This window comes from Gopherus flavomarginatus, chromosome 4 (assembly GCF_025201925.1).
Source record: "Gopherus flavomarginatus isolate rGopFla2 chromosome 4, rGopFla2.mat.asm, whole genome shotgun sequence".
Classification (NCBI taxonomy): domain Eukaryota; kingdom Metazoa; phylum Chordata; order Testudines; family Testudinidae; genus Gopherus; species Gopherus flavomarginatus.
The window spans coordinates 114,487,659-114,514,573 of NC_066620.1; the positions used below are offsets into that span (position 1 = coordinate 114,487,659).

The 26,915-nt window shown below is 42.5% G+C and overlaps 1 protein-coding gene across 12 annotated transcripts in view; it reads right to left on the minus strand.

Annotated features, from left to right (window-relative positions):
- Positions 1 to 26,915, minus strand: part of EYA4 (EYA transcriptional coactivator and phosphatase 4) — a 243,987-nt gene that overhangs the window by 103,029 nt on the left and 114,043 nt on the right. For all 12 annotated transcript variants that reach the window (XM_050949625.1, XM_050949624.1, XM_050949620.1 and 9 more), the window contains one exon: positions 9,960 to 10,009. In XM_050949625.1, coding sequence (XP_050805582.1) covers positions 9,960 to 10,009 — 50 coding nt within the window. The remainder of the gene's footprint in view (positions 1 to 9,959; positions 10,010 to 26,915) is intronic.

The window sequence follows — 26,915 nt, forward strand, 5'->3', positions numbered from 1 at the left end:
CAGGGTAACCCAGGGAGGGGAAGCCTGGGACAGGCAATGGTGAGGGAAAGGGTTTACTTTCCTTGTGTTAAGATCCAGAGGGCCTGGGTCTTGCGGGTCCCCGGGTAAGGTTTTGGGGGGACCAGAGTGTACCAGGCACTGGAATTCCTGGTTGGTGGCAGCGCTACAAGTACTAAGCTGGTAATTGAGCTTAGAGGAATTCATGCTGGTACCCCATCTTTTGGACGCTAAGGTTCAGAGTGGGGAATTATACCATGACAGTTACAAACCTCAGATGTATACAGCTGCATAAAAAAATTGTGAATAAGGACACACATATTTCAATAATCTGTGAACACAAGCCACTCAAACTTCTCTCAATGATTCATCCATACCCGTTTGTTTGTACTCTAAATAGATTATAGTAATTTATGTAATTATCCCATATACATTTATAGAGCTCTTTTGGGGCCTGATCCAAAGCCATTTTAAATCAGTGGAAAGACACGAACTGACCACAGTGGGCTTTGGATCAGGTCTCTTCTATAATAATAGTAAAACTGAAATTCTAAAGTTAACTTCTTAGTATGTCAGAGGATAGCCAAAGGGTAAGATAGGTAGCACTCAAATTGGTTCTCTATATATTTCTTAGATACAGTCAGATATTGACATTTTCGTGGTAAAGTAACAAAAATTTTAGGTTTTTTTTTTTGTAATACAGTTGTCACAAATTTTATGCTTTGCTGCATTACATACATGTGCATAACCATCTCACAAATTAAATTATTTTGATGGACTCACACTTTATAAATACGATAGATTAAATACTTACACTGACCTTTCTGTACATAATCAATAGAAATCAACTACAATTAAAATGTACAAATTCCGCAATGCACTCATTTAATAGAAACCTTATTCCATAACATAATTTAAAATTGGAAAATCGTGATACTTTTGTGTGAGCCATTATCTTGCCTGAGAAATCTGGGCCCAGTTCCGCCAATATTTACTGCTGGGAGTAGTGTTTTCAACTGTGTGTATTCCCACTGAAGTAAACACTACGTTGTGAAGTATTTGCAGAATCAGGTCCTATTGCTGACTGAAAACATTAGTTCATACTTTTCACAACCACTTATATCAACCTTTCAGTTTCAACTTACTTAATTATATTACCAACTTTTCATACAAAACATCTGTGCTGGTGTATCCGTTGCTTATACATTTCTTTAAAAAAAACATTATGTACCAACTGACTGTTGCTAAACTATTTTCCTGGCAACTAAATATTTTTACGGTGCATTTATTCCCTCCTGGAATTAAATAGCTTTGGAGAAAAAAGGAGACACTAATCTAAAATAAAACCAACCCTTTCACTGCCATTTCTTATGCTGGCATATATATTCATTCTCCTTGCAGTGAATCAGCTCCACAACAGTTATACTGTTACAGGCTTTTTCATGGATATCTAGAAGAATGGAGGTGAGGTGAGGTTGAGTCCCAGGCAGCAGCAGCGTTCAAACGAGGCAAGAGCGGGACTAGAGCAAGGCTGAGAACAAGCGGACAAAGGAGTTTTCGCAGCTGTGGGCAAATGCTTTAAGCAGCCTGGGGAACTGCTTCTGCTGCTGGGCTCAAGAACAAGCCTGCGAGCTTTCTCAGCCAATCACAGGCAGGCATTCCGTCAGGCAAACTAGCTGATGCAGCCCATCTGTGCTCAGTAGGCTGTCAGGAGATTGGGCAGGCACAACTGCAGTGCCTTATTCCTGACAGGAAGTGGGGCCATGAGTAGTGCATTGGGAAACGAAGGGAGGGACTATGCCTCAATGAGCTTCCCTAAGTTCTCCGTGGACGGTGCAGCTCCACACCATCCCCAACCCAGGACAGTGTCTGAGGCTAGGCCTACACTACAAAACTGTGGCAGGGAAGCGGCGTGAAAAAACCCCACACTACTTATATTAGCAAAGGAGTCCTTTTGCTGGTATAGCATATGTTGTTAAGTACACCAGTCAAACTCCTTTTCCTGGTATATGCTGAGTCTCCACTAGAGGGCTTTGAGTCTCCATAGCCTTTGTCACGTGGACTAGCCCTAGACGAACCAATCTAGCCTCATTAAGACTAAACATAGCACACAGAAAAATACATTCTAACTAGTGCTAGCTTTTAAAATAGGAAAGAGAAAGTGAACTAACTCGTTTATATATGATATCACACCTGGAATTTAAAGTATGAGTATGCACATACTAACTACAAACCAATATTGTTTATGTAATCTGTTACAGCTGTTATTTCCAATGGCTGGGATCACCACCAATACCTGTATTTCTGGAGACTACCATTGGCACTCAAATAACCCCCCACTCCTTTCTTGGTGGTTAATCTCAGAACCCTCTTCTTCATCTTGTAAATATAGACTCATGAGCTATCTGCGTTGTGTTCAATTGCAAGAGAGAATGGGCTGCTCTAAGCCCCAAGGTCATGCAAACTGGCATGCTCAGAGTTTTGGTGTGCCCCATAATGCAATGCAGATTAGATCACAATAGAAAACTTGGAGGTAGCAACTGGATCCCAGCACTCTGATATTTAGTGGTGGAGGTCAATAGCTGCAGGGAAAGGGTTTGGAGAGGAGATCTGCTTGGACAGAGACTCAGAAATTGCAAGGTGAGGTCTCAGTCTGGTAAATAGGTGCAGTGTACTACACTACAGAATATTACAATAAGATAAAGACTCTCATGACAGAAACCTAAAGATCATTGCAATTCTTGGTTAAGGCTTTTCAGGAAATTTAAGTCAGATCTGTTGTGCCTATCTGTCAGAGTAAATCCTCCATTTGAAGGTGATGTCTAATATATAATAATTCTATCAAACGATAATTCTATGCAGGGCCAGTGCAACCATTTAGGCGACCTAGGCGGTTGCCTAGGGCACCAGGATTTGGGGGGTGCCATTTTCTTCGGCAGTGACCATGGCGGCTGGATCTTCAGCTGCCCTGGTCGCCGCCAGCATTTAGGTGAAGGGAGCTGGGGCAGGGGAGCGCGGAGAGGGCTGCCTGCAGCAAGTAAGGGGGGGAGGGCGGCACACAGGGGAACTCCTCGCCCCAGCTCACCCCTGCTCCGCCTCCTCCCCGAGCACACTGTGGCTGCTTCACTTCTCCTGCCTCTCAGGCTTGCGGTGCCAATCAGCTTAGGCACCGCAAGCCTGGGAGGCGGGAGAAGTGAATCAGTGACAGCGTGCTCGAGGTGTTCATGCTCATGCGCGGAGCTGGGGTGAGCTGGGGTGGGGGAGTGCCTCAGGGTGGAGGGGGGGGATCTGCCACGGGGGGGGTTTCAGGGCGGGGGCGCGGGGGGGTTGCAAGGTGGAAGTTTTGCCTAGGGCGTGAAACATCCTTGCACCGGCCCTGATTCTATGGTTAGTCACAGTACTTTCCCCTATAATAACCCTATGCTTCTTTCCTTTGGACATTTAGGGCCAGATTTCCCAAAGATCTTGGTGTCTTAAAGCTCCCATTTAGTGACCAGATTTTCAAAAGTGCTCAGGACCAAAAAGCATCCATTGTTCTCTTTCACTGGTCTCAAAAGGAGCTGCTACTGTTTTTATGCAGATACAAACACTGATTGGTAATAGGCTCATACTGTATCAATACATCTCATAAAATCATAAACATAGGTTAATTTATATTGATAACACTAGCTCCAAGGTATAAATGCAATGTGCTTAGGTCTAAAGGAAGGATCCTAAAAAGGTGCAGCTCTTACTACTATTCAACACCACAACCAAACCAATTAGCTAATTAACAAAGCAGTGTTAATACTGGCTTTGGAGAAAACTTTGCATACCACATCCAGAGAGTAATAACAGCTGGCAGGAAACTGAGACAAATAACAAAATAAACAGATGTATATTTCTCTCATGGCAGACACTCAAACTTTATGGGCAAAGAATTAGAAGTAATTTAGATTTTCAAACAAACCTTTTGTAATAACAGGTGTGTGTGTGAGTGAGAGAGAGAGAGAGAGAGAGACACACACACACACACACACACACACACACACTGTAACGGATGGTGCAGCCTAAACACTGAAACTACTGCTGTGACAGTTAATGGAGGCTCTCATTTTGGTGAAATATTGGAGACCTATGTTTGTGATATAAAAGAATCCTCAATTCTATTCAGAACATCACAAAGTGGTTTAGCTGGCAAATGTGTTTCTTCATCATATTGTTTCCCTGCAGACTTGCAGCTGTTTTTGTTGGACATGTATTCTTGAAGTAATCACATGCACAGGGATGAGTTTTGTGTAACTGTGAGAGTATGTAATGTAATTGCTAGTGTGCCTGTGACTGTGTTGCACTATAGTGTCTGGTAGAAGTTTTCACTGGAATTTTCTTATGAGCAATTTCTCTTTCCTGTTCTTTTACTTTTTCAATTAAAAAAATTGGAAAAGGATAAATGGGGAGAAAGTGTATATCATTAGACAATTGATCTGTCAGATTGATATTGAAGATATGCATAAAATATTTATTTTATTTTGTGAAGCAAAGTGCCTCCTTGCACCTTGCCAACACAAAGATGCATGCTTCTGTGAGTAATAGAAGCCACTTTTTTTTTTTACCACCTCTATGTATTTTTAGAAGCAATTTAAGGTCAGCTAACCTCCTTCGACAGGCCACAAAATGATTTCCCAAGATCTTCAAGTGTTCTTTTTATTCATAGATACCATCCTGACACACTACATATTTTCTCTCTGCCTTCATTCTTCCCTGTAGTGGTGTTATCTCCTGCAGGGCAGAAGAAACTCTCTGACACTCAGCTCACTGAATGTTCTACTCATCTTCCCATTAATGGGCTATGATTTGTCACCCCTCTCCACCAGAGGGAAAAAAACCCAGCAGTTCTGTTCCCTTGACCCATGGATTACAAGGGCTCAGCTAGTGGCACAAGTCCAGATGACACAGGTTAGCTGCTGCAGAAGTCATGCTTCTAGGGCAAGGGTGGGCAAACTTTTTGGACCAAGGGCCACATCTGGGAATAGAAATTGTATGGCGGGCCATGAATACTCACAAAATTGGGGTTGGGGCGCGGGAGGGGCTGAGGGCTCTGGCTGGGGGTACAAGCTCTAGGGTGGGGCCAGAAATGAGGAGTTCAGGTGCGGGAGGAGACTGGGCTGGGCTGGGGATGAGGTGTTTGGAGTGTAGGAGGGTGCTTCAGGCTGGGATCAAGGGGTTTGGAGGATGGGAGGGGGTCAGGGCAAGGGGTTGGGGCACAGAGGAGAGGTTCAGGGGTGCAGGTTCTGGGCAGCACTTACCTCAAGTGGCTCCCGGAAGCAGTGGCATGCCCCTTCTCTGGCTCCTATGTGGAGGCACAGCCAGGCAGCTCTGCACGATGCCCTATCTGCAGGCACTGTCCCTGCGGCTCCCAGCCAATGGGAGCTGTGGGGGAGGCACTTGGGTGGGAGCAGCATGCAGAGGAGAGCCCTCTGGCTGCCACTACACGTAGGAGCTTGAGAGGGGCCATGCTGCTGCTTCTCGGAGCCGTGTGGAGCGTCCCCAAACCCTGTTCCCTGGCTGAAGCGCCGGAGTGGGCAATCCCAGACCCTGCTCCCCAGTGGGAGTTCAAGGGCTGGATTAAAATGGTTGGTGAATCCAGCCCACAGGCCGTAGTTAGCCCACCCCAGTTCTAGGGCCTCCACCACTATAGTTCTCTCTAGAACTTCATTAAACTGAGCAGAGCAGGTAGGGAGGAAAGCCATCTGCAGGATGGGGAAGGAGAATTCAGAGAAGCCCACACTGACTAGGGCTAGAACACTAAAAAGCCTTTGCTGAGGAGCTTCCCTGGGCTAGGCAGAAAGAATGAAATTCTGCCTTTCATAAGCACAGGTGTAATTGCAGATGGGAGCACGGGGCTCTACATTTTTGATATTTACCAATCTACCAGTTTTCAGAATCTGAAATAGTCTAATATTTCACTCATTTCTTATAGTTCATCCGATAACTAAGTTTCTGCCTGTGAGGTTTGGTTTTGGATGAGGGAGTGAATAACTAGATCTACCAGGTATCCAATCTGGTTAAAAACATGTCATAACTTTGAAAATAATGAATATTAACTTATGTTTGTAAAACACTGAAGATAAAAGTGCTGCAGCACATAGTGCTACATAATTATATGTAAGGAGATTAGATTTGTGCTTTGATATACAGTATCAACAAAATGTGGCTCAAGCTTTTTCTACAAATTCTCATTGGTAACAATTAAGTTAAGCATCTCATACATAGCACAGTAACTCAGCATTTACTTAAATTATATTAAATTCAACATGGGGCAAAGGTAGTCAGCACCTCTCAATATCACACCCAGGGGTGGGTGCAAGGATGTTTTGCGCCCTAGGTGAAACTTCCACCTTGCCCCCCACCCCGAGCCCTGTGGCAGCTCCCCACCCCCCTTCCACCCTGGGGCGTCCCCCCTGCAGCAGCTACCCCCTCCCCTCTGTGGCCACCCCTCCCGCCCCCATGGCAGCTCCCCCTGGCCCGGGGAGCCGTGCGGCAGCTCCCCGTCCCAGCTCACCTCTGCTCTGCCTCCTCCCCTGAGCACGCCGTCACCACTCCACTTCTCCAGCCTTCCAGGCTTGCGGCGCCAATCAGCTGTTTGGTTCCACAAGCCTGGGAGGGAGAGAAGCAGAGTGGGGCAGCCTGCTCAGAGGAGGAGGCGGAGCAGAGGTGAGCTGGGGCGGGGAGTTCCCCTGCGTGCTGCCCCCCCCTTTACTTGCTGGAGGCGGCCCTCCCCACGCCACCCTGCCCCAGGTCCGTCCGCCTAAATGCCAATGACGACTGGGGCGGTCGAAGATCCCGCCGCTGCAGTCTCTGCCGAAGGACTCGAAATGCCCCTCCCCAAATGCTAGTGCCCTAGGCGACTGCCTGGGTCACCTAATGGGTTGCACCAGCCCTGATCGCACCATTAGTAAATTAAACTGAGAACATGAGAAAATGCAGTGCAATGTACGTTGTGCAGATGCATATTACATACACTGCACTCATGAACTACATCTTCAAAGTTACTAACTGATTAATTTGATTATGTGTTCACATTATCTGGGGTTTAGAACAGTGGCCTGGGAATCAGTGCTAATATGTACTATTTCTGACTCTGCCGCTGATTGGCAGTATAATGACTCTTGTCAAGTCATACCCTCTCTCTCAATTAAACAACAGTGGGTTCAAAATTAAATGATAGGAATTTATTATGTTGGCAAGCTATTAAACCTTCTAACAGATAATTTAATTTTTAAAACAAAAGGAAAGAATTTTATAATATGTATATCCCCAGATACCACAGCAATGCATGCAACATAAATATGTAGTGAGAGAGATATAGGAAAGCACTTTCAAAACAGGACATAGGAGATTTAGCCACTCACTCCAGGAAACTCTCACAGAATTTGCATGTCTAAATTCTCATGTCCTGCTTGAAAATATATGGGTCAAAATTTGTGTGTGACTGAGCTATTAAAGATTAATGCACATTTTCTTGCACATTTATGTGTTCAGAGAAAATCATTCCATCTATCATGCTTGCAAATCTTCTAACTGTAGTTTCCTATGCATGTGTGTTGTTAAACATCTGTCAACTTGACAATCATTTTGTATAAATGAGAAATGACTGCTGTTGATGATTGAGCTTTATCACACATATGGCAGGATACTTCTGTAAGGCATTCTTTGCCCTGATATATTGCATAAGCTAGTAGATTCGCTCAGCCCAAATTTACCAGTCACATCTGTATCTTGAAAGTTTCTTACTAAAGAGGAACCAACACCAAGCAAGACAAAGAATTTGCTGATACACACGTCACTCCAAGAATTCTCCTGACAAAGTTCCCACACCCAATTTAATTACTTCCCTACTGTAAAAACACTTTCCATCTGCATTTATTGTAATAGTTTCAAATCCAAAACCAACACACTATAAAGCTAGCTAAATAAATGAATGATATTGGCCTTAAGTCCCAAGCCAGCAGCCATTCGGTAAGGCAATGTGTCTCCAGCATTCATTTTTATGCTGATGTTTCATTTTATGTGCAATGTTTTCACTTAAAACTTATTTGAGAAGAATTATATTGCTCCAGGCTTTAAAACTTGATGGACTATAGCAGTGCCTCTAGTGCCCCTCTTGTCAAAGGTCTGTCAGTGATTCCATTCTAAGACCACAGTTGCATCGGATATCAAACTCTGCCATAAAAACTTGCTTCTAGCTATATACACAGCATTACAAACTCTCAGGCCAGGAGCATTTCCTTTTATTTAAACTAGATCTGGTTTAAAATACATTTCCTTAAATAAGGGAGGACAGAAAACATATACTTTTTTGTTAAAAATTTTCCTTTTTCCAGTAAATGAAATCTTATCAGATTTACAGTTTGATTGTTCACAGTGTGGGTCACTTTTGCAGTTGAGAGAAAAAAATTATTCTACAGATTTATTTTATTTAGTATAACAATCATCGTAACGACCATTCAACAGAAAGTTCATAATGGAGTAAGTATGATGAAAGCATACTGCGCCATGAAGTGCCCTTAGACTTGTTACAATACAAGGCCCTGATCCAGCAAAGCACTTGAGCGTGTGTGTAACTTTTCACATGTTTAGAGTCCCACAGGGGATGACTCACATGCTTAAAGTTACGCTCATGCTCAAGTGCTTTGCTGAATCAGGACCCTAAAGCTACTGAAAGTACTTGTAAAGTGATATGAGGTTTTTAAAACTGAAACTTAATTTTCAATCAAAAATACCAGGCTAGGGGGTAGGGGTAGGAGTGGGGGTGAAGGGGAGGACAACATTTATATTATATTATTATTAAATAAAGATCAAAGGTTCAAACCAGTTCCCATTGAAGTCCATAGCAAAATTCCCATGGACTTCAATGGAAGTAAGATCAGGCCTCATAGTCTGTGCTCAATTATGAGTACAACTCCTACTGAACCCAATGAAAGCTGTGCAAATCAAAGAAATTCTGACATACTGTACAGGACTATTCACAACTATTCTATTGTCCATAAGTATTACTGTATCCCAACCAGTCAGAGGTCTTGCATACATTAAAGCTGCAATACCCAGACATAAGCATAGTAAAGTTTCAGTCATTTTTAATTTCTTAGCTTTTTTGTATTTCTTTAGGTTTATTCTGTGTTTTTTTTTTGTGATTAAACTTTTTTTTCCCTGTGAAATTGAAATATAGCTCTTGTAAACAGAAATAAGACACAATGACAGCCTATAAAATGTTTCACTCCACAAATCTTAGACAAAACAAAGCCCTATGACTTAAGAATTTAATAACCACCAATAATGTACATGCTAGATGGCACATTTGCAGTAATTACTTCATCACTTGTCCAAAATATAGGCAGGGATAGTGACCTCATTTAAGTTACATTGATTTCCTTTTCTACTTACATATAACATTAGGAAACAATGCATTTTAATACATACTTTTTGAGGCGTGTATGAGATTTCCCCAACATATGAACATTAGTGCATTTTGCACAAGTAAACATTTAAGAAAAAACATTGGTAAAAGAATTTTTACCCAAACAAAAACTGATCTGCTGGTACTGAAAGTAAATGTCAATACTAAATGAATGGCAACAATCATAGGTGCAGAAAGGGATGAGAAAAGAAAAAAATAATTGATCTAGAGACTTTACTACAATATTTATTGTTTTGAATGTGATTCGCTTCTAAACTGAAGGTGACAAATCACTATTAATACACTATCAAAACTCTCTCCACTCCCTGTCCATCCCCAATTCTCAATTCTTATCAGTAACTTCAAAAAACAATACCACTTCTGGGATGAAATACATTTAAAAGTAATCTAGCCAGACTCATTAACTCTTTGCAATACTAATCTCTCATGCCGTGTGCTATATAGCTTCAGTATTGCTTCATATCACCATGTTCTTCTCATTAAGTATTTACTTTAGTTACTGTACCTGGAATTCTGAGCCTCTGAAACATCTGATTCTGTGCACGTTTTCTTTACCTGCAAAAGCAAAATGATTGCCAGTTACTCGCATATGAAAACACAACTTCCTCACTCATAGTTCACGTACTTACATTGCTTAAAGTGGATACAGCTCAGCTCACCATGATATCTATAAAATATTTCCCGCATTTTACAGCAGGAGTATGCAGTACTAAACAGTGTGTTTCATTATTATCCCATGAACAGCTGCCAACTGCACTTCCCTAGACTCCATTAGTATGTAAAATGTTCAACTAAAATAGCTTGGGAGTAGTCTAACTAGGAACAAAGAAACCAAAGAACCAGGTTCCCCACTTAGAAACTAGAAAGCCATACTGTTCTCAGTTCAATAAAGAAATGTTTTCCCAATTGATACTGCTTCTGTTTCCTGCTAAAGCTCACAATAATAAACACCAGATTCTGGGGCAAAGTGCAGTGTTAGCTAAATAATTCATACATTAATTTTCATTTCTGAATCCGGTAACTATATGTTTAATGTATTTTCATAATGTGTCAATGAAGTTTACATATCATGTACACATTTTTCACACATATCCGCAGTATGCAATTATATATACATTCTAGTTCAATCTTCAGATTCATCTTTGTAATATACTGCTGCTGGCCTGCGAAAGGAGAGAAAAACCACCTCCAACTAAAAATATAAATTATTCTTTTCCAGGCCCTCTATGGTGTTGGGGTCTTATGGAGTAGTGCAATTGCACCTTTTGGTAATTTAAATTTTAGGCACTTTCAGTAAGACAAACATTTTGTTGAATGTGCAATCTAATGACTGTTGTTTTAGCAAAATTCCTTCCATTAAGACCAGCTAAACTAATTTACAGACACTCAGGCTTACTTAGTATCACTTCTACTTACTGCACACTCCCCCTTACCACTAAATATTCAAATTCTGAGCACTTACAATTATAGTACCTTGATCAAAGAGTTCTTCTATTGTTAAATCCTCCTTTTGTTATACTGCCTTAAAAAAGAATGTCTGTGACAGTTAGGGTGGGATTTTCAAAAATAGTCAACACTGCCGAACTTTTTCCATCAAAGTCAACAGCAAAACTCCTATAGAATTCAATGGGAGTAGAGGTAGACCAATACTGAGCACTTTTAAAAATGCCACCCTTCAAGACTTTGAATGGATACCTAGCAACACTACTCAAAGATGAGCAAGTACAAGAATGATTCTAGAGAGCCATTTTTACTCGTTTAATTTCTGGATCTTAAAGAATAATCATGCTACCTACAATGTAAATTGTATAGAGTACTGTTCAGCAGCAATAATGGAAATTTTCTTTTGGTGCTAATTTTAACAGCACATTTACCATAACAAATGCCAGATACAAATAATCATAAAAACAAAATAAAACCAAATTCAAAAAAAATCTGATTCAATATCTGTTTGGTTTTATTTTTGCCATAAATCTCACTCCAGCAAACATGAATATCTGCTTAGTCATCTTGCTTAATTCTCAGTGTGGGATTTTTTTTTGAACTGCAAAAAGAACAACAGGTTTTGTAATTAGGTAATGCATTGAAAAACTGCAATAAGAGCAGTTGTGCAGCTTAAAAAGTGAAGTAAGTTCTTGCATAGCAAAATGAGATGGTCAGGGCTTTGGAAACATTCAGATAAAGATACCACTGCAAAGGCCTGCTGTCCACAATACTTTGCTGTTTATTAAAGAAAAATTAGATAAGGAATGTGAGCAAGGTAAGTTTGGAACACAAGTGCACAGCCAAGTAACAAATACTGTATATAATGCACAAAACAGGTATTAAGATTATAGCAGTAGAGTTGTCAACTGATTGCAGAAAACCAAACACCCTTGCCCACCCCTTCCCCAAGGCCCTGCCCCTGCCCCTGCCCCGCTCACTCTACCCCCTCCCTCTGTCGTTCACTCTCCCACTTTGACTGGGCTGGGGAAGGGGTTTGGAGTGAAGGAAGGGGTGAGGGTTCCATCTAGGGGGTGCAGGCTCTGGGGTGGGACTGGGGATGAGGTGTTTGGGATTCAAGAGGGGGTTCATGGTTGGAGGGTGGGGCTGAGGCTTTCAGAGTGTGGGAGGGGGCTCCAGGCTGGGGCAGAGGGTTGGGGTGTGGGAAAGGGTGCGGGTTCTGGCTAGGAGTGTGGGCTCTGGGGTAGGGCCAGAAATGAGAGCTACTGATTGTGGGAGGCGGTGAGAGGTGTGAGCTCTGGACAGTGCTTACCTCAGGTGGCTCCCAGAAGCAGCCAGCATGTCCCCCCTTTGGCTCCTAGGCACAGTGACGGCAATGGGGCTCTGCATGCTGCCCTCGCCCACAGGCACCGCCCCCACAGCTCCCACCAGCTGTGGTTCACAGCCAATGGGAGCTGAGGAGCGAGTGCTCGGCCAGTGTGCGGATCCCCATGGCGCCCCTGCACTTAGGAACCGGAGGCAAATGCTGGCTGCTTCTGGGAGCCACACAGAGCAAGGACAGGCACAAAGCCTGCCTTAGCCCCGCTGTGCCGCTAACCAGACTCTCAGCGGTCCAGTCAGTGGTGCTGACCGGAGCCACTAGAGTCCCTTTTCGACCAGGCATTCCGGTTGAAAACCAGATGCCTAGCTATCCTAGATAGCAGTAGAAGTCCACAATGTACATGTACAAATACATTACATGAAATATCCAAACTACAGGAAATTTTTTTCAGAGACAAATTCAAAATAGTTAAAAGATACTGAAATGTCGCTAATCTTTTTTCTTGATAGGAAGACTGTTCTCTCATAAACAGAGAATCTCACTCAACAAGTATAACATTAAGTTGGTAGGAAAAGGATCCCTCCACTTTGCATATAAAATGAATGCATATGTCAAAATATTAATATACTTAGTTTAGTAACTTATTGGTAAAAAATTCCCAATTAAACTACTCACACTGCCATTCTTAAACTTGTACGCAGTTGCAAGCCATCTGCTGGGATCTCCTTATCATTTGTATTAACTATCACTTGTACAGTATTTTTCCATTCCTAAGTCTTTAAATGGTTATCATCAATGGATCAATAGAACTAGTAAAAGCAATATCATGTCCTTTGGTGGAAAGAACTACCACTTGCACAGGAGCTAAAGGATAAATAACTTATGCTCAGTTGCATCTGACGAAGTGGGTATTCACCCACGAAAGCTCATGCTCCAAAACGTCTGTTCGTCTATAAGGTGCCACAGGATTCTTTGCTGCTTTTACAGATCCAGACTAACATGGCTACCCCTCTGATACTTATGCTCTAAGACTATCTGAATTCAGTGCTGTGGATATAGACAATAAACATGTATTACAGAGTAACTCAAAGCATTAAAACACTGTGATATTCTTCTGCAGTGTATGTTAAAAACTATAAAACACTAGTTTACCATAAAAAGAGTTACAGAAAAAGACATCACTGGTGTATAAAAAAACCAATCTTGTATTATATATGCCCTGTGAGGTGGACAACAAATGCAAATGCAAATTTGCTCAACAAATGCAAAATGAGGAGTGACAGAGATTTTAAATGAATTTTAAGTGTTTGAACAAATCTCATATAGATGGTGCTCTCTGTCCATGCCTAATGTGTGAGGAAATGTGTGGTATGAGTACACCGTACACTTGCCTTTATTTCTAGGATCTCATGTAATCTAGATTGTGCATCTAACAAAGGGCTCCTCCTCCTGAGAAAAAATGAATAAATAGAAAAGTTATTTCTTAAGAGAGGTGTGTGTAAAGGATGCTCTTTCAAGTGGTTACAAGGAACGAACACTATTTCTTCTCTACAACTATCCCAACAGTACAGTAAAATGCACTTTGCTGGCCATAAAAAATATTTTACATTTCGAAGTGAATAGAGGGATTATTGTGAAAACTGATGATCAAAGACTACAAATATCTGTTTCTTTGTTCTTTCTGTTTTTTGTTTGTTAATTTGCTTTTCTGTTGTTTTCATAATACCCAATATATATTAACTGCACATGAGTATTTATATGCATTAAGAAGATGACTTTTGTTTTGTTACTGTTTTTTCTATTAAAAGAAAAAATACATGTGTGGTTCTCACTATGTGAATCAAATACAACTATAAAGTCAATCTTTGGAATAATAAGACCCTGTTTTCAGCTGTACACCTTTGCCAAACTTTAACTATTTGGAGTAAATGTTTCCATGTTATATCTCTGCTTCAGGCTGACTTTTTAGAAAGTCTGAATTAAAATGGCCCAGCCACTTTTAAACATGAGATTTGGGAAAATATCATGGCCTGTGGATGGTCAACATAAACAAACTGTCTCGTGGCCTGCCAGTGGACTGCCCTGATGGGCCGCGTATGGCTCGTGGGCCACAGCTTACCCACCACTGCTCTAGAGTCTCCATGCTTTGGAGCAGGTACATGACATTTGGCAGGGAGCTTGCTCTGGTGCCAGTGATGGGCTGGGCCTTTTGCAATTCCTGTGAAAATCTGTCCAAAATTGCTCAAGTTATAAGCCTCTGAAAAAATTCACTTTGCAGAAGGTCAGCAGAGACTTGTTAGAGTCTGGCAGCTAAAATCTCTGAAGCTTCCACTTACACTGATCATGTTCCACCCCAAAGCTGCAAGGGCTGAGCAGAACTTTCCCTAGAATTCCTGCTCCTGGTGATGCCGAACACAGGGAGTGAAAGCAGGGAGACACTCTCTCTCTCTCTCTCAAATCTTCCCTTATAGGAATTCAGGAGGCATGGAAGAAGAGGAGAAATCAGCTTGATTCAGATGGAGGGAGCTGAGGAATTGAGGGGGAGGGGGGTAACAGAGGGAGAATAGGAACAGAGAGGAAGAAAGGGTTGCAGGCACTAGGGTATATAGGTCCCGACAGAGAGGGAGCCCGTATTCGGGGTAATGGGGGAAGTTAGGAGCAGAAAGGGAAGGAGCAGTAGTCAGAGGGCTGGCAAATGGATAGGGGAACAGGGAGGGGGCCAGGAGCTGGGAAGATGGGGTGTGGGTTTGGATAGGAACAGAGGAAGAGGGGAGAGGAGCTTGGTGGGTGGGAAGGAGCAGAAAGGTGGTGGTGGCAGAAAATGGGGGGCAGGGTGGATTGGCTTAAATCCCAGTATTTTCATCATCATTTAACACAGCAAGCAGGAAACCTTGATTTAAATAATCAATTTTAATCTTGTTTTGCATTTGTACTTCTTAGTTATTTTCATATAAAAAGATGATTCTCAGTGACTAGTAACCATTAAAAATGTTGATTTACAACTAAATATAGTATTTACACTAAATTTGGTGCTTCTTTTTGCTAACCTGAGGATACACTCTATCTATACATATTTATTTGAGCAACTGTATAGCTTAATTTACATTTATTCAGATTCTTAATTTTTACATTTTTATTATGGTAGAAAATGGTGACTGATGTATTTATTTACTAGATGGCAATTCATTAATTTATGATTTATATCAAGCTCTATTTGGATAGAAATGTAACAAAAAATGCACAAAAAACATTCAAGTATTTTTTAATAAAACAAAACTACTTAAATGTGCTGGATGCATAAGGAAAAAAGTTTATCATAAGTGAGAATCATGGAATAGCAGGGACCTTGGGAGATCATCTAGTCCAACCATCTGCTCAAAGCAGGACCAATCCCCAAATAGCCCCCTCAAGGATTGAACTCACAACCCTGGGTTTAACAAGCCAATGCTCAAACCACTGAGCTATCCCTCTCCCCTAACTAACTGATTTATTTAACAAAAGAAATATTATCTGTAGTTAGTGAAATGAAGTGAGTTTTTCTAGTCACCATGTTCTTCAATTTTAGACCTAGTAGAGCTCATCCTCTCACACCCAATTTTTATTCATAGACTGGAAGAGGAAAACAAGCTTTCCTGCTTTTTTGACTCCCAATTGGTTTCTTAAACTTTGAATGAACTAGTCATTGAACTGAATTAACTGAAGAAACTAAAATGAAGAAAATATTCTCTCTATAACTGGAGAACAAGCTACTGCTCAGAACAGCTGGTTTAGCAGTGTAATAAATTCTGGTTTCAGATTATTAGCCAGCGACTTCCACCAGGTCAGTGGTTTGACTTTCTTTAAAATTTGGCAGCAAATACAGAAAATCTTTTTTTTTTTTTGCATTTAATATAAATATTTTAATAGATTATAAATGTAGGCCCTAACATAGGTTGTCAATTTCAAATTTAACTTTATATAAGTTTATTTTTTTAATGAAATTTATAGTCAAATTTTAAAATATTGGATTTATTTGATTTTTTCCTACAGCTGATCGGGGTGGGAGTAGATAGGAATGGGTGTAGGCTGGGACACAACCACTAGTAAACACTCTTCTCCAAAACCTGGAACTGAACCCGGGAGTCCTGAGTCTCTATACTCCTTTGCTGCCTGCAGTATCTGAGGACTGGTCTACACTACGGGGGAAAATCGATCTTAAATACGCAACTTCAGCTATGTGAATAACATAGCTGAAGTCGAAGTATCTAAGATCGAATTACTCACCGTCCTCACGGCACGGGATCGATGTCCGCGGCTTCTCCTGTCGATTCCGCAACTCCGTTCGGGTTGGTGGAGTTATGGAATCGATATAAGCACGTTCAGGGATCGATATATCGCGTCTACATGAGACGCGATATATCGATCCCTGAGCAATCGATTGCTACCCGCCGATACGGCGGGTAGTGAAAACGTACCCTTAGACTGGCAAAGTATGTGTCTCACGCTCCTCCCAGTGGATTGTTCCCACAAGTCACTGGTCATAGGCTTGTATAGCAATCAGTTATTTTGTTACATCAACTGGTAGTGGTGCTTGCTGTAGATCTAAATGTCCAAGCCCTGTTGATACCTCAAAGTGGGGGTCAATACATGACAGAATATCTGTTTTCTCAAGGTTTTTGTTTTTTGTGAGTTTTTCATTTCAATTAGGAAATTACATTAAAAAAAACTATCTTAAAACAACATTTAAGGTTGCAAAGTCAAACACTCAAAATGTAGGAAATACCAGAATTAACATTGCCTGTATCATACAGTCTTTAAATATATGATCACATACTGTTTTTTGCCAGAGAATTGCTGCCTCATTCAGTGCACAGGATGAACCAAATTATGGGAAAGAATAAAGGTCATATAATGAATTACCAGTAAGCTCATTTCTTGTAGAACTAGAAAGATATGTAAAGAATGGGGCAGGGGACTTCAGGAAGAAAAAGAATGGCCTTTGCAGATGAAAGCTGCCCAGGTTAATTTCCATTTTATCCTCATCTCTGTCACAGAGTTTCTGTGGGATACTGAGCAATACACTTAAAGCAAAATGTTAACAGTTGGCCACCAAGTGTCGTGTGCCTCATTTTCTGAATGCTCAAACTGAGGCCCCTGGAGCTAGATTTGCAAAAGCACAGAGTCGCAACTGAGGCTAGGTCTACACCGGGGGGGCAGGGAGTGGGGATGTTATAAATTGGAGACACATCAGTTGGAAGCAACAGAGGAGGAGAAGGACCTTGCAGTATTGGTTGATCACAGGATGACTATGAGCCGCCAATGTGATATGGCTGTTAAAAAAGCTAATGCAGTTTTAGGATGCATCAGGCGAGGTATTTCCAGCAAAGATAAGGAGGTGTTAGTATCGTTATAAAAGGCACTGGTGAGACCTCATCTGGAATACTGTGTGCAGTTCTGGTCTCCCATGTTTAAGAAGGATGAATTCAAACTGGAACAGGTTCAGAGACGGGCTACTAGGATGATCCGAGGAATGGAAAACCTGTCTTTTGAAAGGAGACTCAAAGAGCTTGGCTTGTTTAGCCTAACCAAAAGAAGGTTGAGGGGGGATATGCTTGCTATTTATAAATATATCAGAGGGATTAATATTAGGGAGAGAGAGGAATTATTTAAGCTTAGTACCAATGCAGACACAAGAACAAATGGGTATAAACTGGACAATAGGTTTAGACTTGAAATTAGACTAAGGTTTCTAACCATTAGAGGAGTAATGTTCTGGAACAGCCTTCCAAAGGGAATAGTGGGGGCAAAAGACATATCTGGCTTTAAGATTAAGCTTGATAAATTTATGGAAGGGATGGTATGATGGGATAGCTTAATTTTGGCAACTGATCTTTGATTATCAGCAGGTAAGTATGCCCAGTGGTCTGGGATGGGATGTTAAATGGGATGGGATCTGAGTTACTGCAGAGAATTCTTTCCTGAGTGCTGGCTGGTGAGTCTTGCCCACACGCTCAGGGTTTAGCTGATCGCCATATTTGGGGTCGGGAAGGAATTTTCCTCTGGGGCAGATTGGCAGAGGCCCTGGAGGTTTTTCGCCTTCCTCTGCAGCATGGGGCATGGGTCACTTGCTGATGGATTCTCTGCAGCTTCAGGTCTTCAAACCACAATTTGAAGACTGCAATAACTCGGACATAGGTTAGGGGTTTGTTATAGAAGTGGATGGGTAGGGTTCTGTGGCCTGCTTTGTGCAGGAGGTCGGACTAGATGATCATATTGGTCCCTTCTGACCCTAAAGTCTATGAGTCTAAGATACACAACTTCAGCTACGCGAATAGTGTAGCTGAAGTAGGCAAATCTTAGGTTGATTTACCTGGCCGTGAGGATGACGGTCTACACTACGGGGGAATGCTGCCATTCTCTGGTCAACTCTGCTTCTGCCTCTCGCCATGTCAGAAATTGGCACATGGGCCAGGAAGGCCACTGCTGAGGCTTGAGTTCTAGTTGGGTGGGTGGTTACAACCATCAGTAAAGGCACCTTTGCCTGATCATAGCAGAAATGGATGCAGACTGTTATTCAGGAAGAAATTCTCTGGCCAGACACTGGATGACCTTTCATCCTATCTGCCACCGTGATGAACAACTGAGTCGACTATGGATTGGCTTCCGTATGAAGAGACATTAATAAGACTGGGACATTTCAGCTTGGAAAAGAGATGACTAAGGGGGGATATGAAAGAGGCAGGGCCGGCTCTAGGCCGTTTCCCCTGAATTGGGCCCCGCATCATAGGTGCCTTTTACATTTTTTTTTTACATACTTGGCGGTGGTCCAGGTCTTCGGTGGCAGGAGGTCCTTCACTCAGTCCGGGTCTTTGGTAGCATTTTGGCGGCAAGGGGTCCGGAGTGAGTGAAAGACACTCTGCCGCCAAAGTGCCACCGAAGACCCAGACCGCTGCCGGGTATTTGAATCAGGCTCCGCAGTTCCTAAAGCCGGCCCTGGATAGAGGCCTATAAAATCATGACTGGTATGGAGAAAGTAAATAAGGAAGTGTTATTTACCCCTTCACAGAACACAAGAACTAGTGGTCACCAAATGGAATTAATAGACAGCAAGTTCAAAACAAACAAAAGGAAATATTTTTTCACATAACACACTGTCAACCTGTGTAACTCTTTGCCAATTCCAGAGGATGGTGTGAAGGCCAAGACTATAACAGGGTCCAAAAAAGAACTAGATAAGTTCATGGAGGATAGGTCCAGGAATGGCTTATAGTCAGGATGGGCAGGAATTGTGTCCTTAACCTCTGTTTGCCAGAAGCTGGGAATGGGCAACAGGGGTGATGATTGTCTGTTCTGTTCATTCCCTCTGTGGCACCTAGCATTGGCCACTGTCAGAAGACAGAATACCGGGCTAGATGGATCTTTGGTCTGACCCAGTATGGCTGCTCTTATGTTCTTGCAAAAAAGTTTGGCCCTCTCGATGCAGAAGGCTAGCGCTCTCCTGATATCCAGAGAGTGCAGCCTACACTCCTCCTCTGACTTATGAGGCTTTGGGCAGAAGACTGGCAGAAATATGTCTTGGCTCATGTGAAACTGCAAAACCACTTTGGGCAGGAAAGCCAGATGTGGTTGCAATTGGACCTTGTCCTTGAAGAACACTTTATAGGGCAGCTCCGATGTAAGCAACCTAATCTTGAAGAGCCTTGAGGCAGAAGTTATTGCTGCCAGGAACACCACTTTCCAGGAGAGCAGAAGAAGAGAACAGGATTCCAAGGGCTTGAATGGGGCCCTCATGAGTCTCACAAGCACCAGATTCAGGTCCCACAGGGGGACAGGATCCTGTACTTGAGGGCAGAGCCACTCCAGGCCTTTCAAGAATCGGACCAACCTGCCCTGGAATGGAGGGTGAAAGGCCAATATAGCAGCCCAGTGGACCATAACTGAGGAAAGGTACAAACCTTGGACTTTGAGATGCATAAGGTAGTCCAGGATCAGCTGCAGCGAGGCCTGCTCAGGCCTAACTTCATGGGCTGAGGCCCAGGACATAAAATATTTTCATTTGGCCACATCGGTTGCTCTCATGGAGGGCTTCCTATTTCCCAGTAGAACCTGCTGAACTTGGGCCGAACATTCCCATTCCTCAGCACCAAGCACGAGCAACCAAGCTGTGAGGTGCAGCGCCGCTAGATTCAGGTGCAGCAACTGGCCATGGTTCTGCAATAGGAGATCTGGCCAGAGGGCAGTGGCATCGGGGTTGCCACTGATAGATCCATGAGCGTGCTGAACCAGCGCTGGTGCAACCAAGCTGGGGCTATCAAGATGAACCTGACCACGTCCTGCCTAATCTTCATGAGAACTCTGAGAAGCAATGGCACTGGTGGGAAAGCATACACCAGAGCCCCCTACCAAGGAAGCAGAAAGGCATCCAACAGGGACCCCCTGTCAACCCGCGAAACGAGCAGAACTGGTGGCACTTCCTGTTCTGGCAAGTTGTGAACAAGCCCACCTGGGGAAACCCTCACTTTCAGAAGACTTGGTTGACCGCATCAAGTGGAGAAACCACTCGTGGCGAGACAAGAAGAGTCTGCTGAGGTGATCCACTAGCACGTTCCTGGTTCTGGAGAGGTACGCTGCCATGGAGATGAATGGCATGCTGCACACAGAAGTCCAATAGACTGAGCACTTCCTGGGCAAAGGGCTGATGAACTGGCTCTGCCCTGCTTGCTGATATAAAATATAATGGTGGTGTTGTCCTTCAGGACTTAAATCACTTTGCCTTGCAACTGGGGCCAAAAAGCATCCCCCCCGATGTCTCAAGTAAGTGGCTACTAGGGCCATGCATTTTGTAAAGACCCAGGAGTCCAAGGAGAGGCCAAAGAGAAGCGCTGCGAACTGGAAATGGTGCTTTATGGGCCCACCATAAAGCGGAGAAACAGTCTGCGTCCTTGGAAGACAGAGATATGAAAATAAGCATCTTTCAAGTCAAGAGCGGAATTCCAGTCTCCCAAATCCAGGGAGGGAATGATGGAGGCCAGGGATACCATGTGTAACTTCAACTTTCTGAGGTACTTGTTGAGTTGTCACAGGTCCAGAATGGAACCCCATTTTGCCTTTGGAATCAGGAAATAGCAGGAGTAAAAACCTTTCCCTCTCATTTCCTGAGGGACCTCCTCCACTGCCCCCAGTTGTAGAAGGTTGTTTACCTTTTAAATGAGGAGTTGATCATGAGAAGGGTCCTTGAAGATGGAGAGTGAAGGAGGGAGGAGTACAAGGGGGGGTGTCCAAAAACTGGAGGGTGTAGCCAGATGACAATTTCTAGCACCCAACGGCCCGAGGTAACTCTTGACCAGGCCAAATGGTAAAGATGGAGATGGTTGAGGAAAAGATGGGGCAGATCCGGGGAAGTGACTGGTATGTCGCTCTTGAGCGCACCCTCAAAATGAGTGCTTCTGGCCCCCATGATGTTTCATCAGGCCAGGTTGCACAGGCGAGTGGGAGGATGAAGGGCAGCAGCGACTAAACCCAGTGTCTCTTCTCCTCACAGGTCCTGCCAAGACTGCCAAGACCTTGGGGGCAGGGGTGGATGGAATGGCTTCCCTGTAGACTGAGGCGTATGCATCCCCACCAGGAGGAGGACCTGGGGCATCTTCCCCTACAAGAGAAGAGGGTCATGGGGTGGGCACTTTCTCCTGCTCCACAGTGCCCGCCGACACATCCTGCACCAAGCTGCTGCCGCTGGTGCCAACTGGGGCATCTCTGGTGCAGCGACCGAGGACTGGTGAGACTGGTATAATGGGTCTACTTCAGGCATTCCAATAAGGGCATTGTGCTGGCCACTGGCCCTGCTGCCAGGTCAGTATTCCCACGGCGGCTGCACCCTCCAGAGTCCAGTTGTGACAGTGCTGTCTCGGCAAGGAGATGAAATCCCTCTCAGTGCTGCAGAAGTCTCCTTCCTTGGGTGACCAGGGCGGGGCCGTCGAAGCCGCGGTCTGATGGCTAACTGTCACTGCGGGTGACCAGTGCCTGGAGAGGTCTGACTGGTGATGGAAATAGCAGAAACAGTGCCAAGTTGGGGAGTGTCCCCGAAGTCTTGGTGAGGGTGACCGTCTGTGCAAAGACGGCCATTGCCGGCTGTAAGACGACCAACGTCTCACTCTAGGTGAGGCCAGGCGAGAAGGTGGAGACCAGGAACACGGTGCCAATGACCTGTAGCAGTGAACCAGTAATCTAGGCTGACATGGACATTGAGGGCACAGCGACATAGGGATCTGCCTTGGCTCCGGAGACCAGCAGTGCTCACTTGCCTTCTGGGAGGCCTTGACATCTGGCTTGCCCTCGTAGGGAGAACAGACTTTGGAACAAACTGATAAATTAAACAGTAATAAGTCACCAGGATCAGATGGTATTCACTCAAGAGTCCTGAAGGAACTCAAATATGAAGTTGCAGAACTACTAACTATGGTATGTAACCTATCGCTAAAATCATCCTTTACACTAGATGACTGGAGGACCGCTAATGTAACACTGATTTTTTTAAAAGTCTCAGAGGTAATCCTTACAATTACAGGCCAGTAAGCATAACTTCAGTGCCAGGCAAATTGGTTGAAACTATAGTAAAGAACAGAATTATCAGACACATAGATGAACACAACATATTGGAGAAGAGTCAACATGGCTTCTGTAAAGGGAAATCATGCTCGGTAATCTATTAGTATTCTTCAAGGGGGTTAAAAAACATGTGGACAAGGATGATCCAGTGGATACAGTGTACCTGTATTTTCAGAAATCCTTTGACGAGGTCCCACACCAAAAGCTCTTTGTTGGGATGGGATAAGAGGGAAGGTTCTCTCATGGATCAGTAACTGATTAAAGGATAGAAAACAAAGGGTAGAAATTAATGGTCAACTGTCGCATGGAAAAAGATAAAGTAATGGAGTCCCCCAAGAGTCTGAACTGAGAAGTCTGCTGTTCAACATACTCATAAAATGATCTGGAAAGGGGGGGTAAACAGTGAGGTGGCAAAGTTTTCAGATGTTACAGAATTGCTCAAGATAATTAAGTCCGAAGTGGACTGCAAAGAGTTACAAAGGGATCTCACAAAATTGGGTGACTGAGCAACAAAATGGAAGATGAAATTCAATGCTGATAAGTGCAAAGTAATGCAATTTGGAAAACGTAACCCCAACTCTACATAAAAAAATTATGGGTGTTAAATTAGCTGTTACCACTCAAAAAAGAGATCTTGGAGTCATTGTGGACTGTCCTCTAAAATATCTGCTCAGTGTGCAGCAGCACTCAAAAAATCTAACAATGTTAGGAACCATTAGGGAAGGGATAGACAGTAAGACAGAAAATATCCATTACATAAATCCATAAATCTGTGGGCACACCATGAATACCGTGTGCAGTTCTGGTCGCCCCATCTCAAAAAAGATATATCGGAATTGGAAAAGGTACAGGGAAGGGCAAGTAATATGATTAGGGATGTAGAACAGCTTCCATATGAGGAAAGATGAAAAAAACTGGGCCTGTTCAGCTCAGAAAAAGAGTAAAAGGGACTATGACACAGGTCTATAAAATCATAAATGGTGTGGAGAAGTTGAAAAGAGAAGTATTATTTACCTCTTCACATAACACAAGAACCAGGGGGCACCCGATGAAATTATACGCAGCAGGTTTAAAACAAACATAAAGAAGTACTTCTTCACACAACATACTGTCAACCTGTGGAATTCGTTGTGAAGGAATGTTGTGAAGGCAAAAGTATAACTGCATTAAAAAAAGAATTAGATAAGTTCATGGAGGATAGGTCCATCAATGGTTATTAGTTAGCCAAGATGGTCAGGGACGCAACCCCATGCTCTCGGTGTCCCTAAACCTCTGACTGCCAGAAGCTGGGACTGGATGACAAGAGACAGGCACTCAACAATTATCCTGTTCTATTAATTTCCTCTGAAGCATCTGGCACTGTCCACTGTCAGAAGACAGCATATTGGGCTAGATGGATCACTGGTCTGACCCAGTATGGCCATTCTTATGTACTAGTTTTCCAGTGGGCTATGGTAGAAATAGTGTTTCATTTACTTAGGACTTAAAAGCAAAAATGAATGAAGCTTGCGTAGGAACAAACAAAAATACATCTTGCACACATGAAACTCCCTGAAAAAAATCCCTAACAATACCAAACTCTGAGTCAAATATGTCACAATAAATCATTGGTATAATGTACTTCCAACTTCTTCTAATGGGTGCAATTACTTAGCCGATTATACAAAATTATTTAGTGTTTACTTTTGACTAGGCAATGACAAGAACCCAATACAGTTTTTTTTTAATCTTGATGATACTGTTGTGTTCAAGACTGCAGAAGAAGCAGAAAATTGATTTTTCACAATTTTTTAGATGCAAAGACTGGACATACTTTAATTTATTGAATCAGGCCCTAAAATTTGCTTTATCATATCTCATCAATTCTTAAAAGTAAGTTTTATCCTTTAACAAAATTTGCTCTAAATAAGATTAACTTTGAGAGCTGATACCAAGTATTCTGTGAAGAGATATTTAAAATAATTACATCAGTTTATCCACTGTCATAAATATGTCATTCACTGATTCATCAACTTATAAGACCAGATTCTAATGTAGATGATTATGCAACTTAATACTGCAAAATACTGGCAGAATTGATGACCAAAAAATGGATTTGGGGACTAGCCATAGGATTTATATTTACTGCTAGCATTCAAAATGATTATAAAGGAGAAGGGAATTAGCTATGCTGAAAAGTCAGAGTAGCCTGAACCTAAAGGAAATATTATGTAATACTGTAGGTTATATGAATCTCTCCTGCTAATTAACTAATTCAGCTCAGCTAATAAATTAACTATTTTCCTGCTGCACACCTACCATATACAGTCTATCCCATTTTCTTATGGAAGAAAATATTGTTTTGGCAAGTAAAAGTTGATAATTGTTAATTACTGTAATTAAAAAATAAATAAATCCCATCTTGAATAAACCAAACACTGAAGAACCTTGTCAAACTTTGGGGTGAAAGCATGCCCCACTGACTTCAAATACGAGTATGAAAGTGGATTTTGGAAATTGACTATTACATATGAAATCTCACCTGAAGCACTTCCAAAGTTATGAAGACATCAGAGGCCGTATTGATAAAAGGAACAAGAACACTGCAGATCAGGTTGTGGGAACACGATATTTGTGTCTGAGAGTGGGGTTGGAGGTTAGGAAAGGATGGGGCTAAGGGATGCCAGTACTAGAGGATTATATCCCCTTTTCCAGTTTCAGCATGAAAGTTTTCTTTCTTCCTTTCTTTGAAAACAGAGTAGAAAATTTAAGCAAAGAGAAGTCAGGGAGTTGCTCACATCTTTCTCTGGACTTTTGTAGGAGTCTAGGGTCTGCTGAGAAACAGCTAATGCACCTGGGCACATCCTTGATGCATTAATTTTGTGCATATGCTGTTTTATACCTCAGTAGCTCCTGTATCTCTTTCTAGGGTTGATGGCAAAGATTTTTTCCAGTCATCTAACCTTTCTCCAGGTATTGAATAAATACTCTCAGGACCCAGGGAAACAATCTCATAGTCCCATTCTCTCACAGATCCCACTCTGGCTCAGTAGAAAGATCACAGGGCTAGCAAACTAGGCGTAACCAAGAGACCACGAGGGATAGTAATCAAAAAAATTAATAATGAGTTAAGGCATCTCTTTGCTGCAATTAATAATTTAATAAGAAGATACTGACAGAGTAAATCCTTCAATGCTATGTAAGAAACCCAGGTACCACACTGGACCCTCCAGGTTCTTTTTCATTTCTTGTCTCCTTTTCTTTCTTTCAAAACAAACCAAGGCAATTCAATGCAAAGAAAAACTAATAATAAAACTTTCAAGTTGAAAATTTAAGCAAAGAGAAGTTCAAAAGTTAATGTTTCCATGGCAATACTAATGCAAAGTGCTTCCTATTCCTACTTTTGCTTTCAAGGGTATACTTCAGTATACTTCTGTGTGTTTTGTTAAATTCATGAATTATGGTACCATAAAATATACTTTGTTCATTTGGTATCAAACAATCTGTGAGATTACCCAAGAATGACACATGCACAGGGATCGTATAAAATTAAGACCACGCTGAATCCTCCCAGTCAATGAAAACAGCCAATTTTTGCTTACAATAACTCCTTGCTTAACACTGTACTTATGTTCCTGAAAAATGTGACTTTAAGCAAAACGATGTTAAGCAAATCCAATTTCCCCATAAGAATTAATGTAGATAGTGGAGGTCAGGTTCCAGGTTTTTTTCACCAGACAAAAGACTATAGTATATATATACACACAGTATAAGTTTTAAACAAACAATTTAATACTATACACAGCAATGATGATTATGAAGTTTGGCTGAGGTGGTGAAGTCCGAGGATGGAAGAGGGTGGGATATTTCCCAGGGAATGCCTTACTGCTAAATGATGAACTGGCGCTGAGCCCTTAAGTGTTAACACACTGTTGTTAATGTAGCCTCACATTCTACAAGGCAGCAGGATTGGAAGGGAGACAGCATGGTAGAAAGACACACACCGTGTGTGTGTGAGAGAGAGACATACCCATTGCTCCTTTAAGTAGGCTGACTGCACTCTAAGTACATTACCTTTTTAAGTAGATCAGCAAGTTTAGACAGCAGCTGCTGTGAGCAAGCTCCCTCCACCCT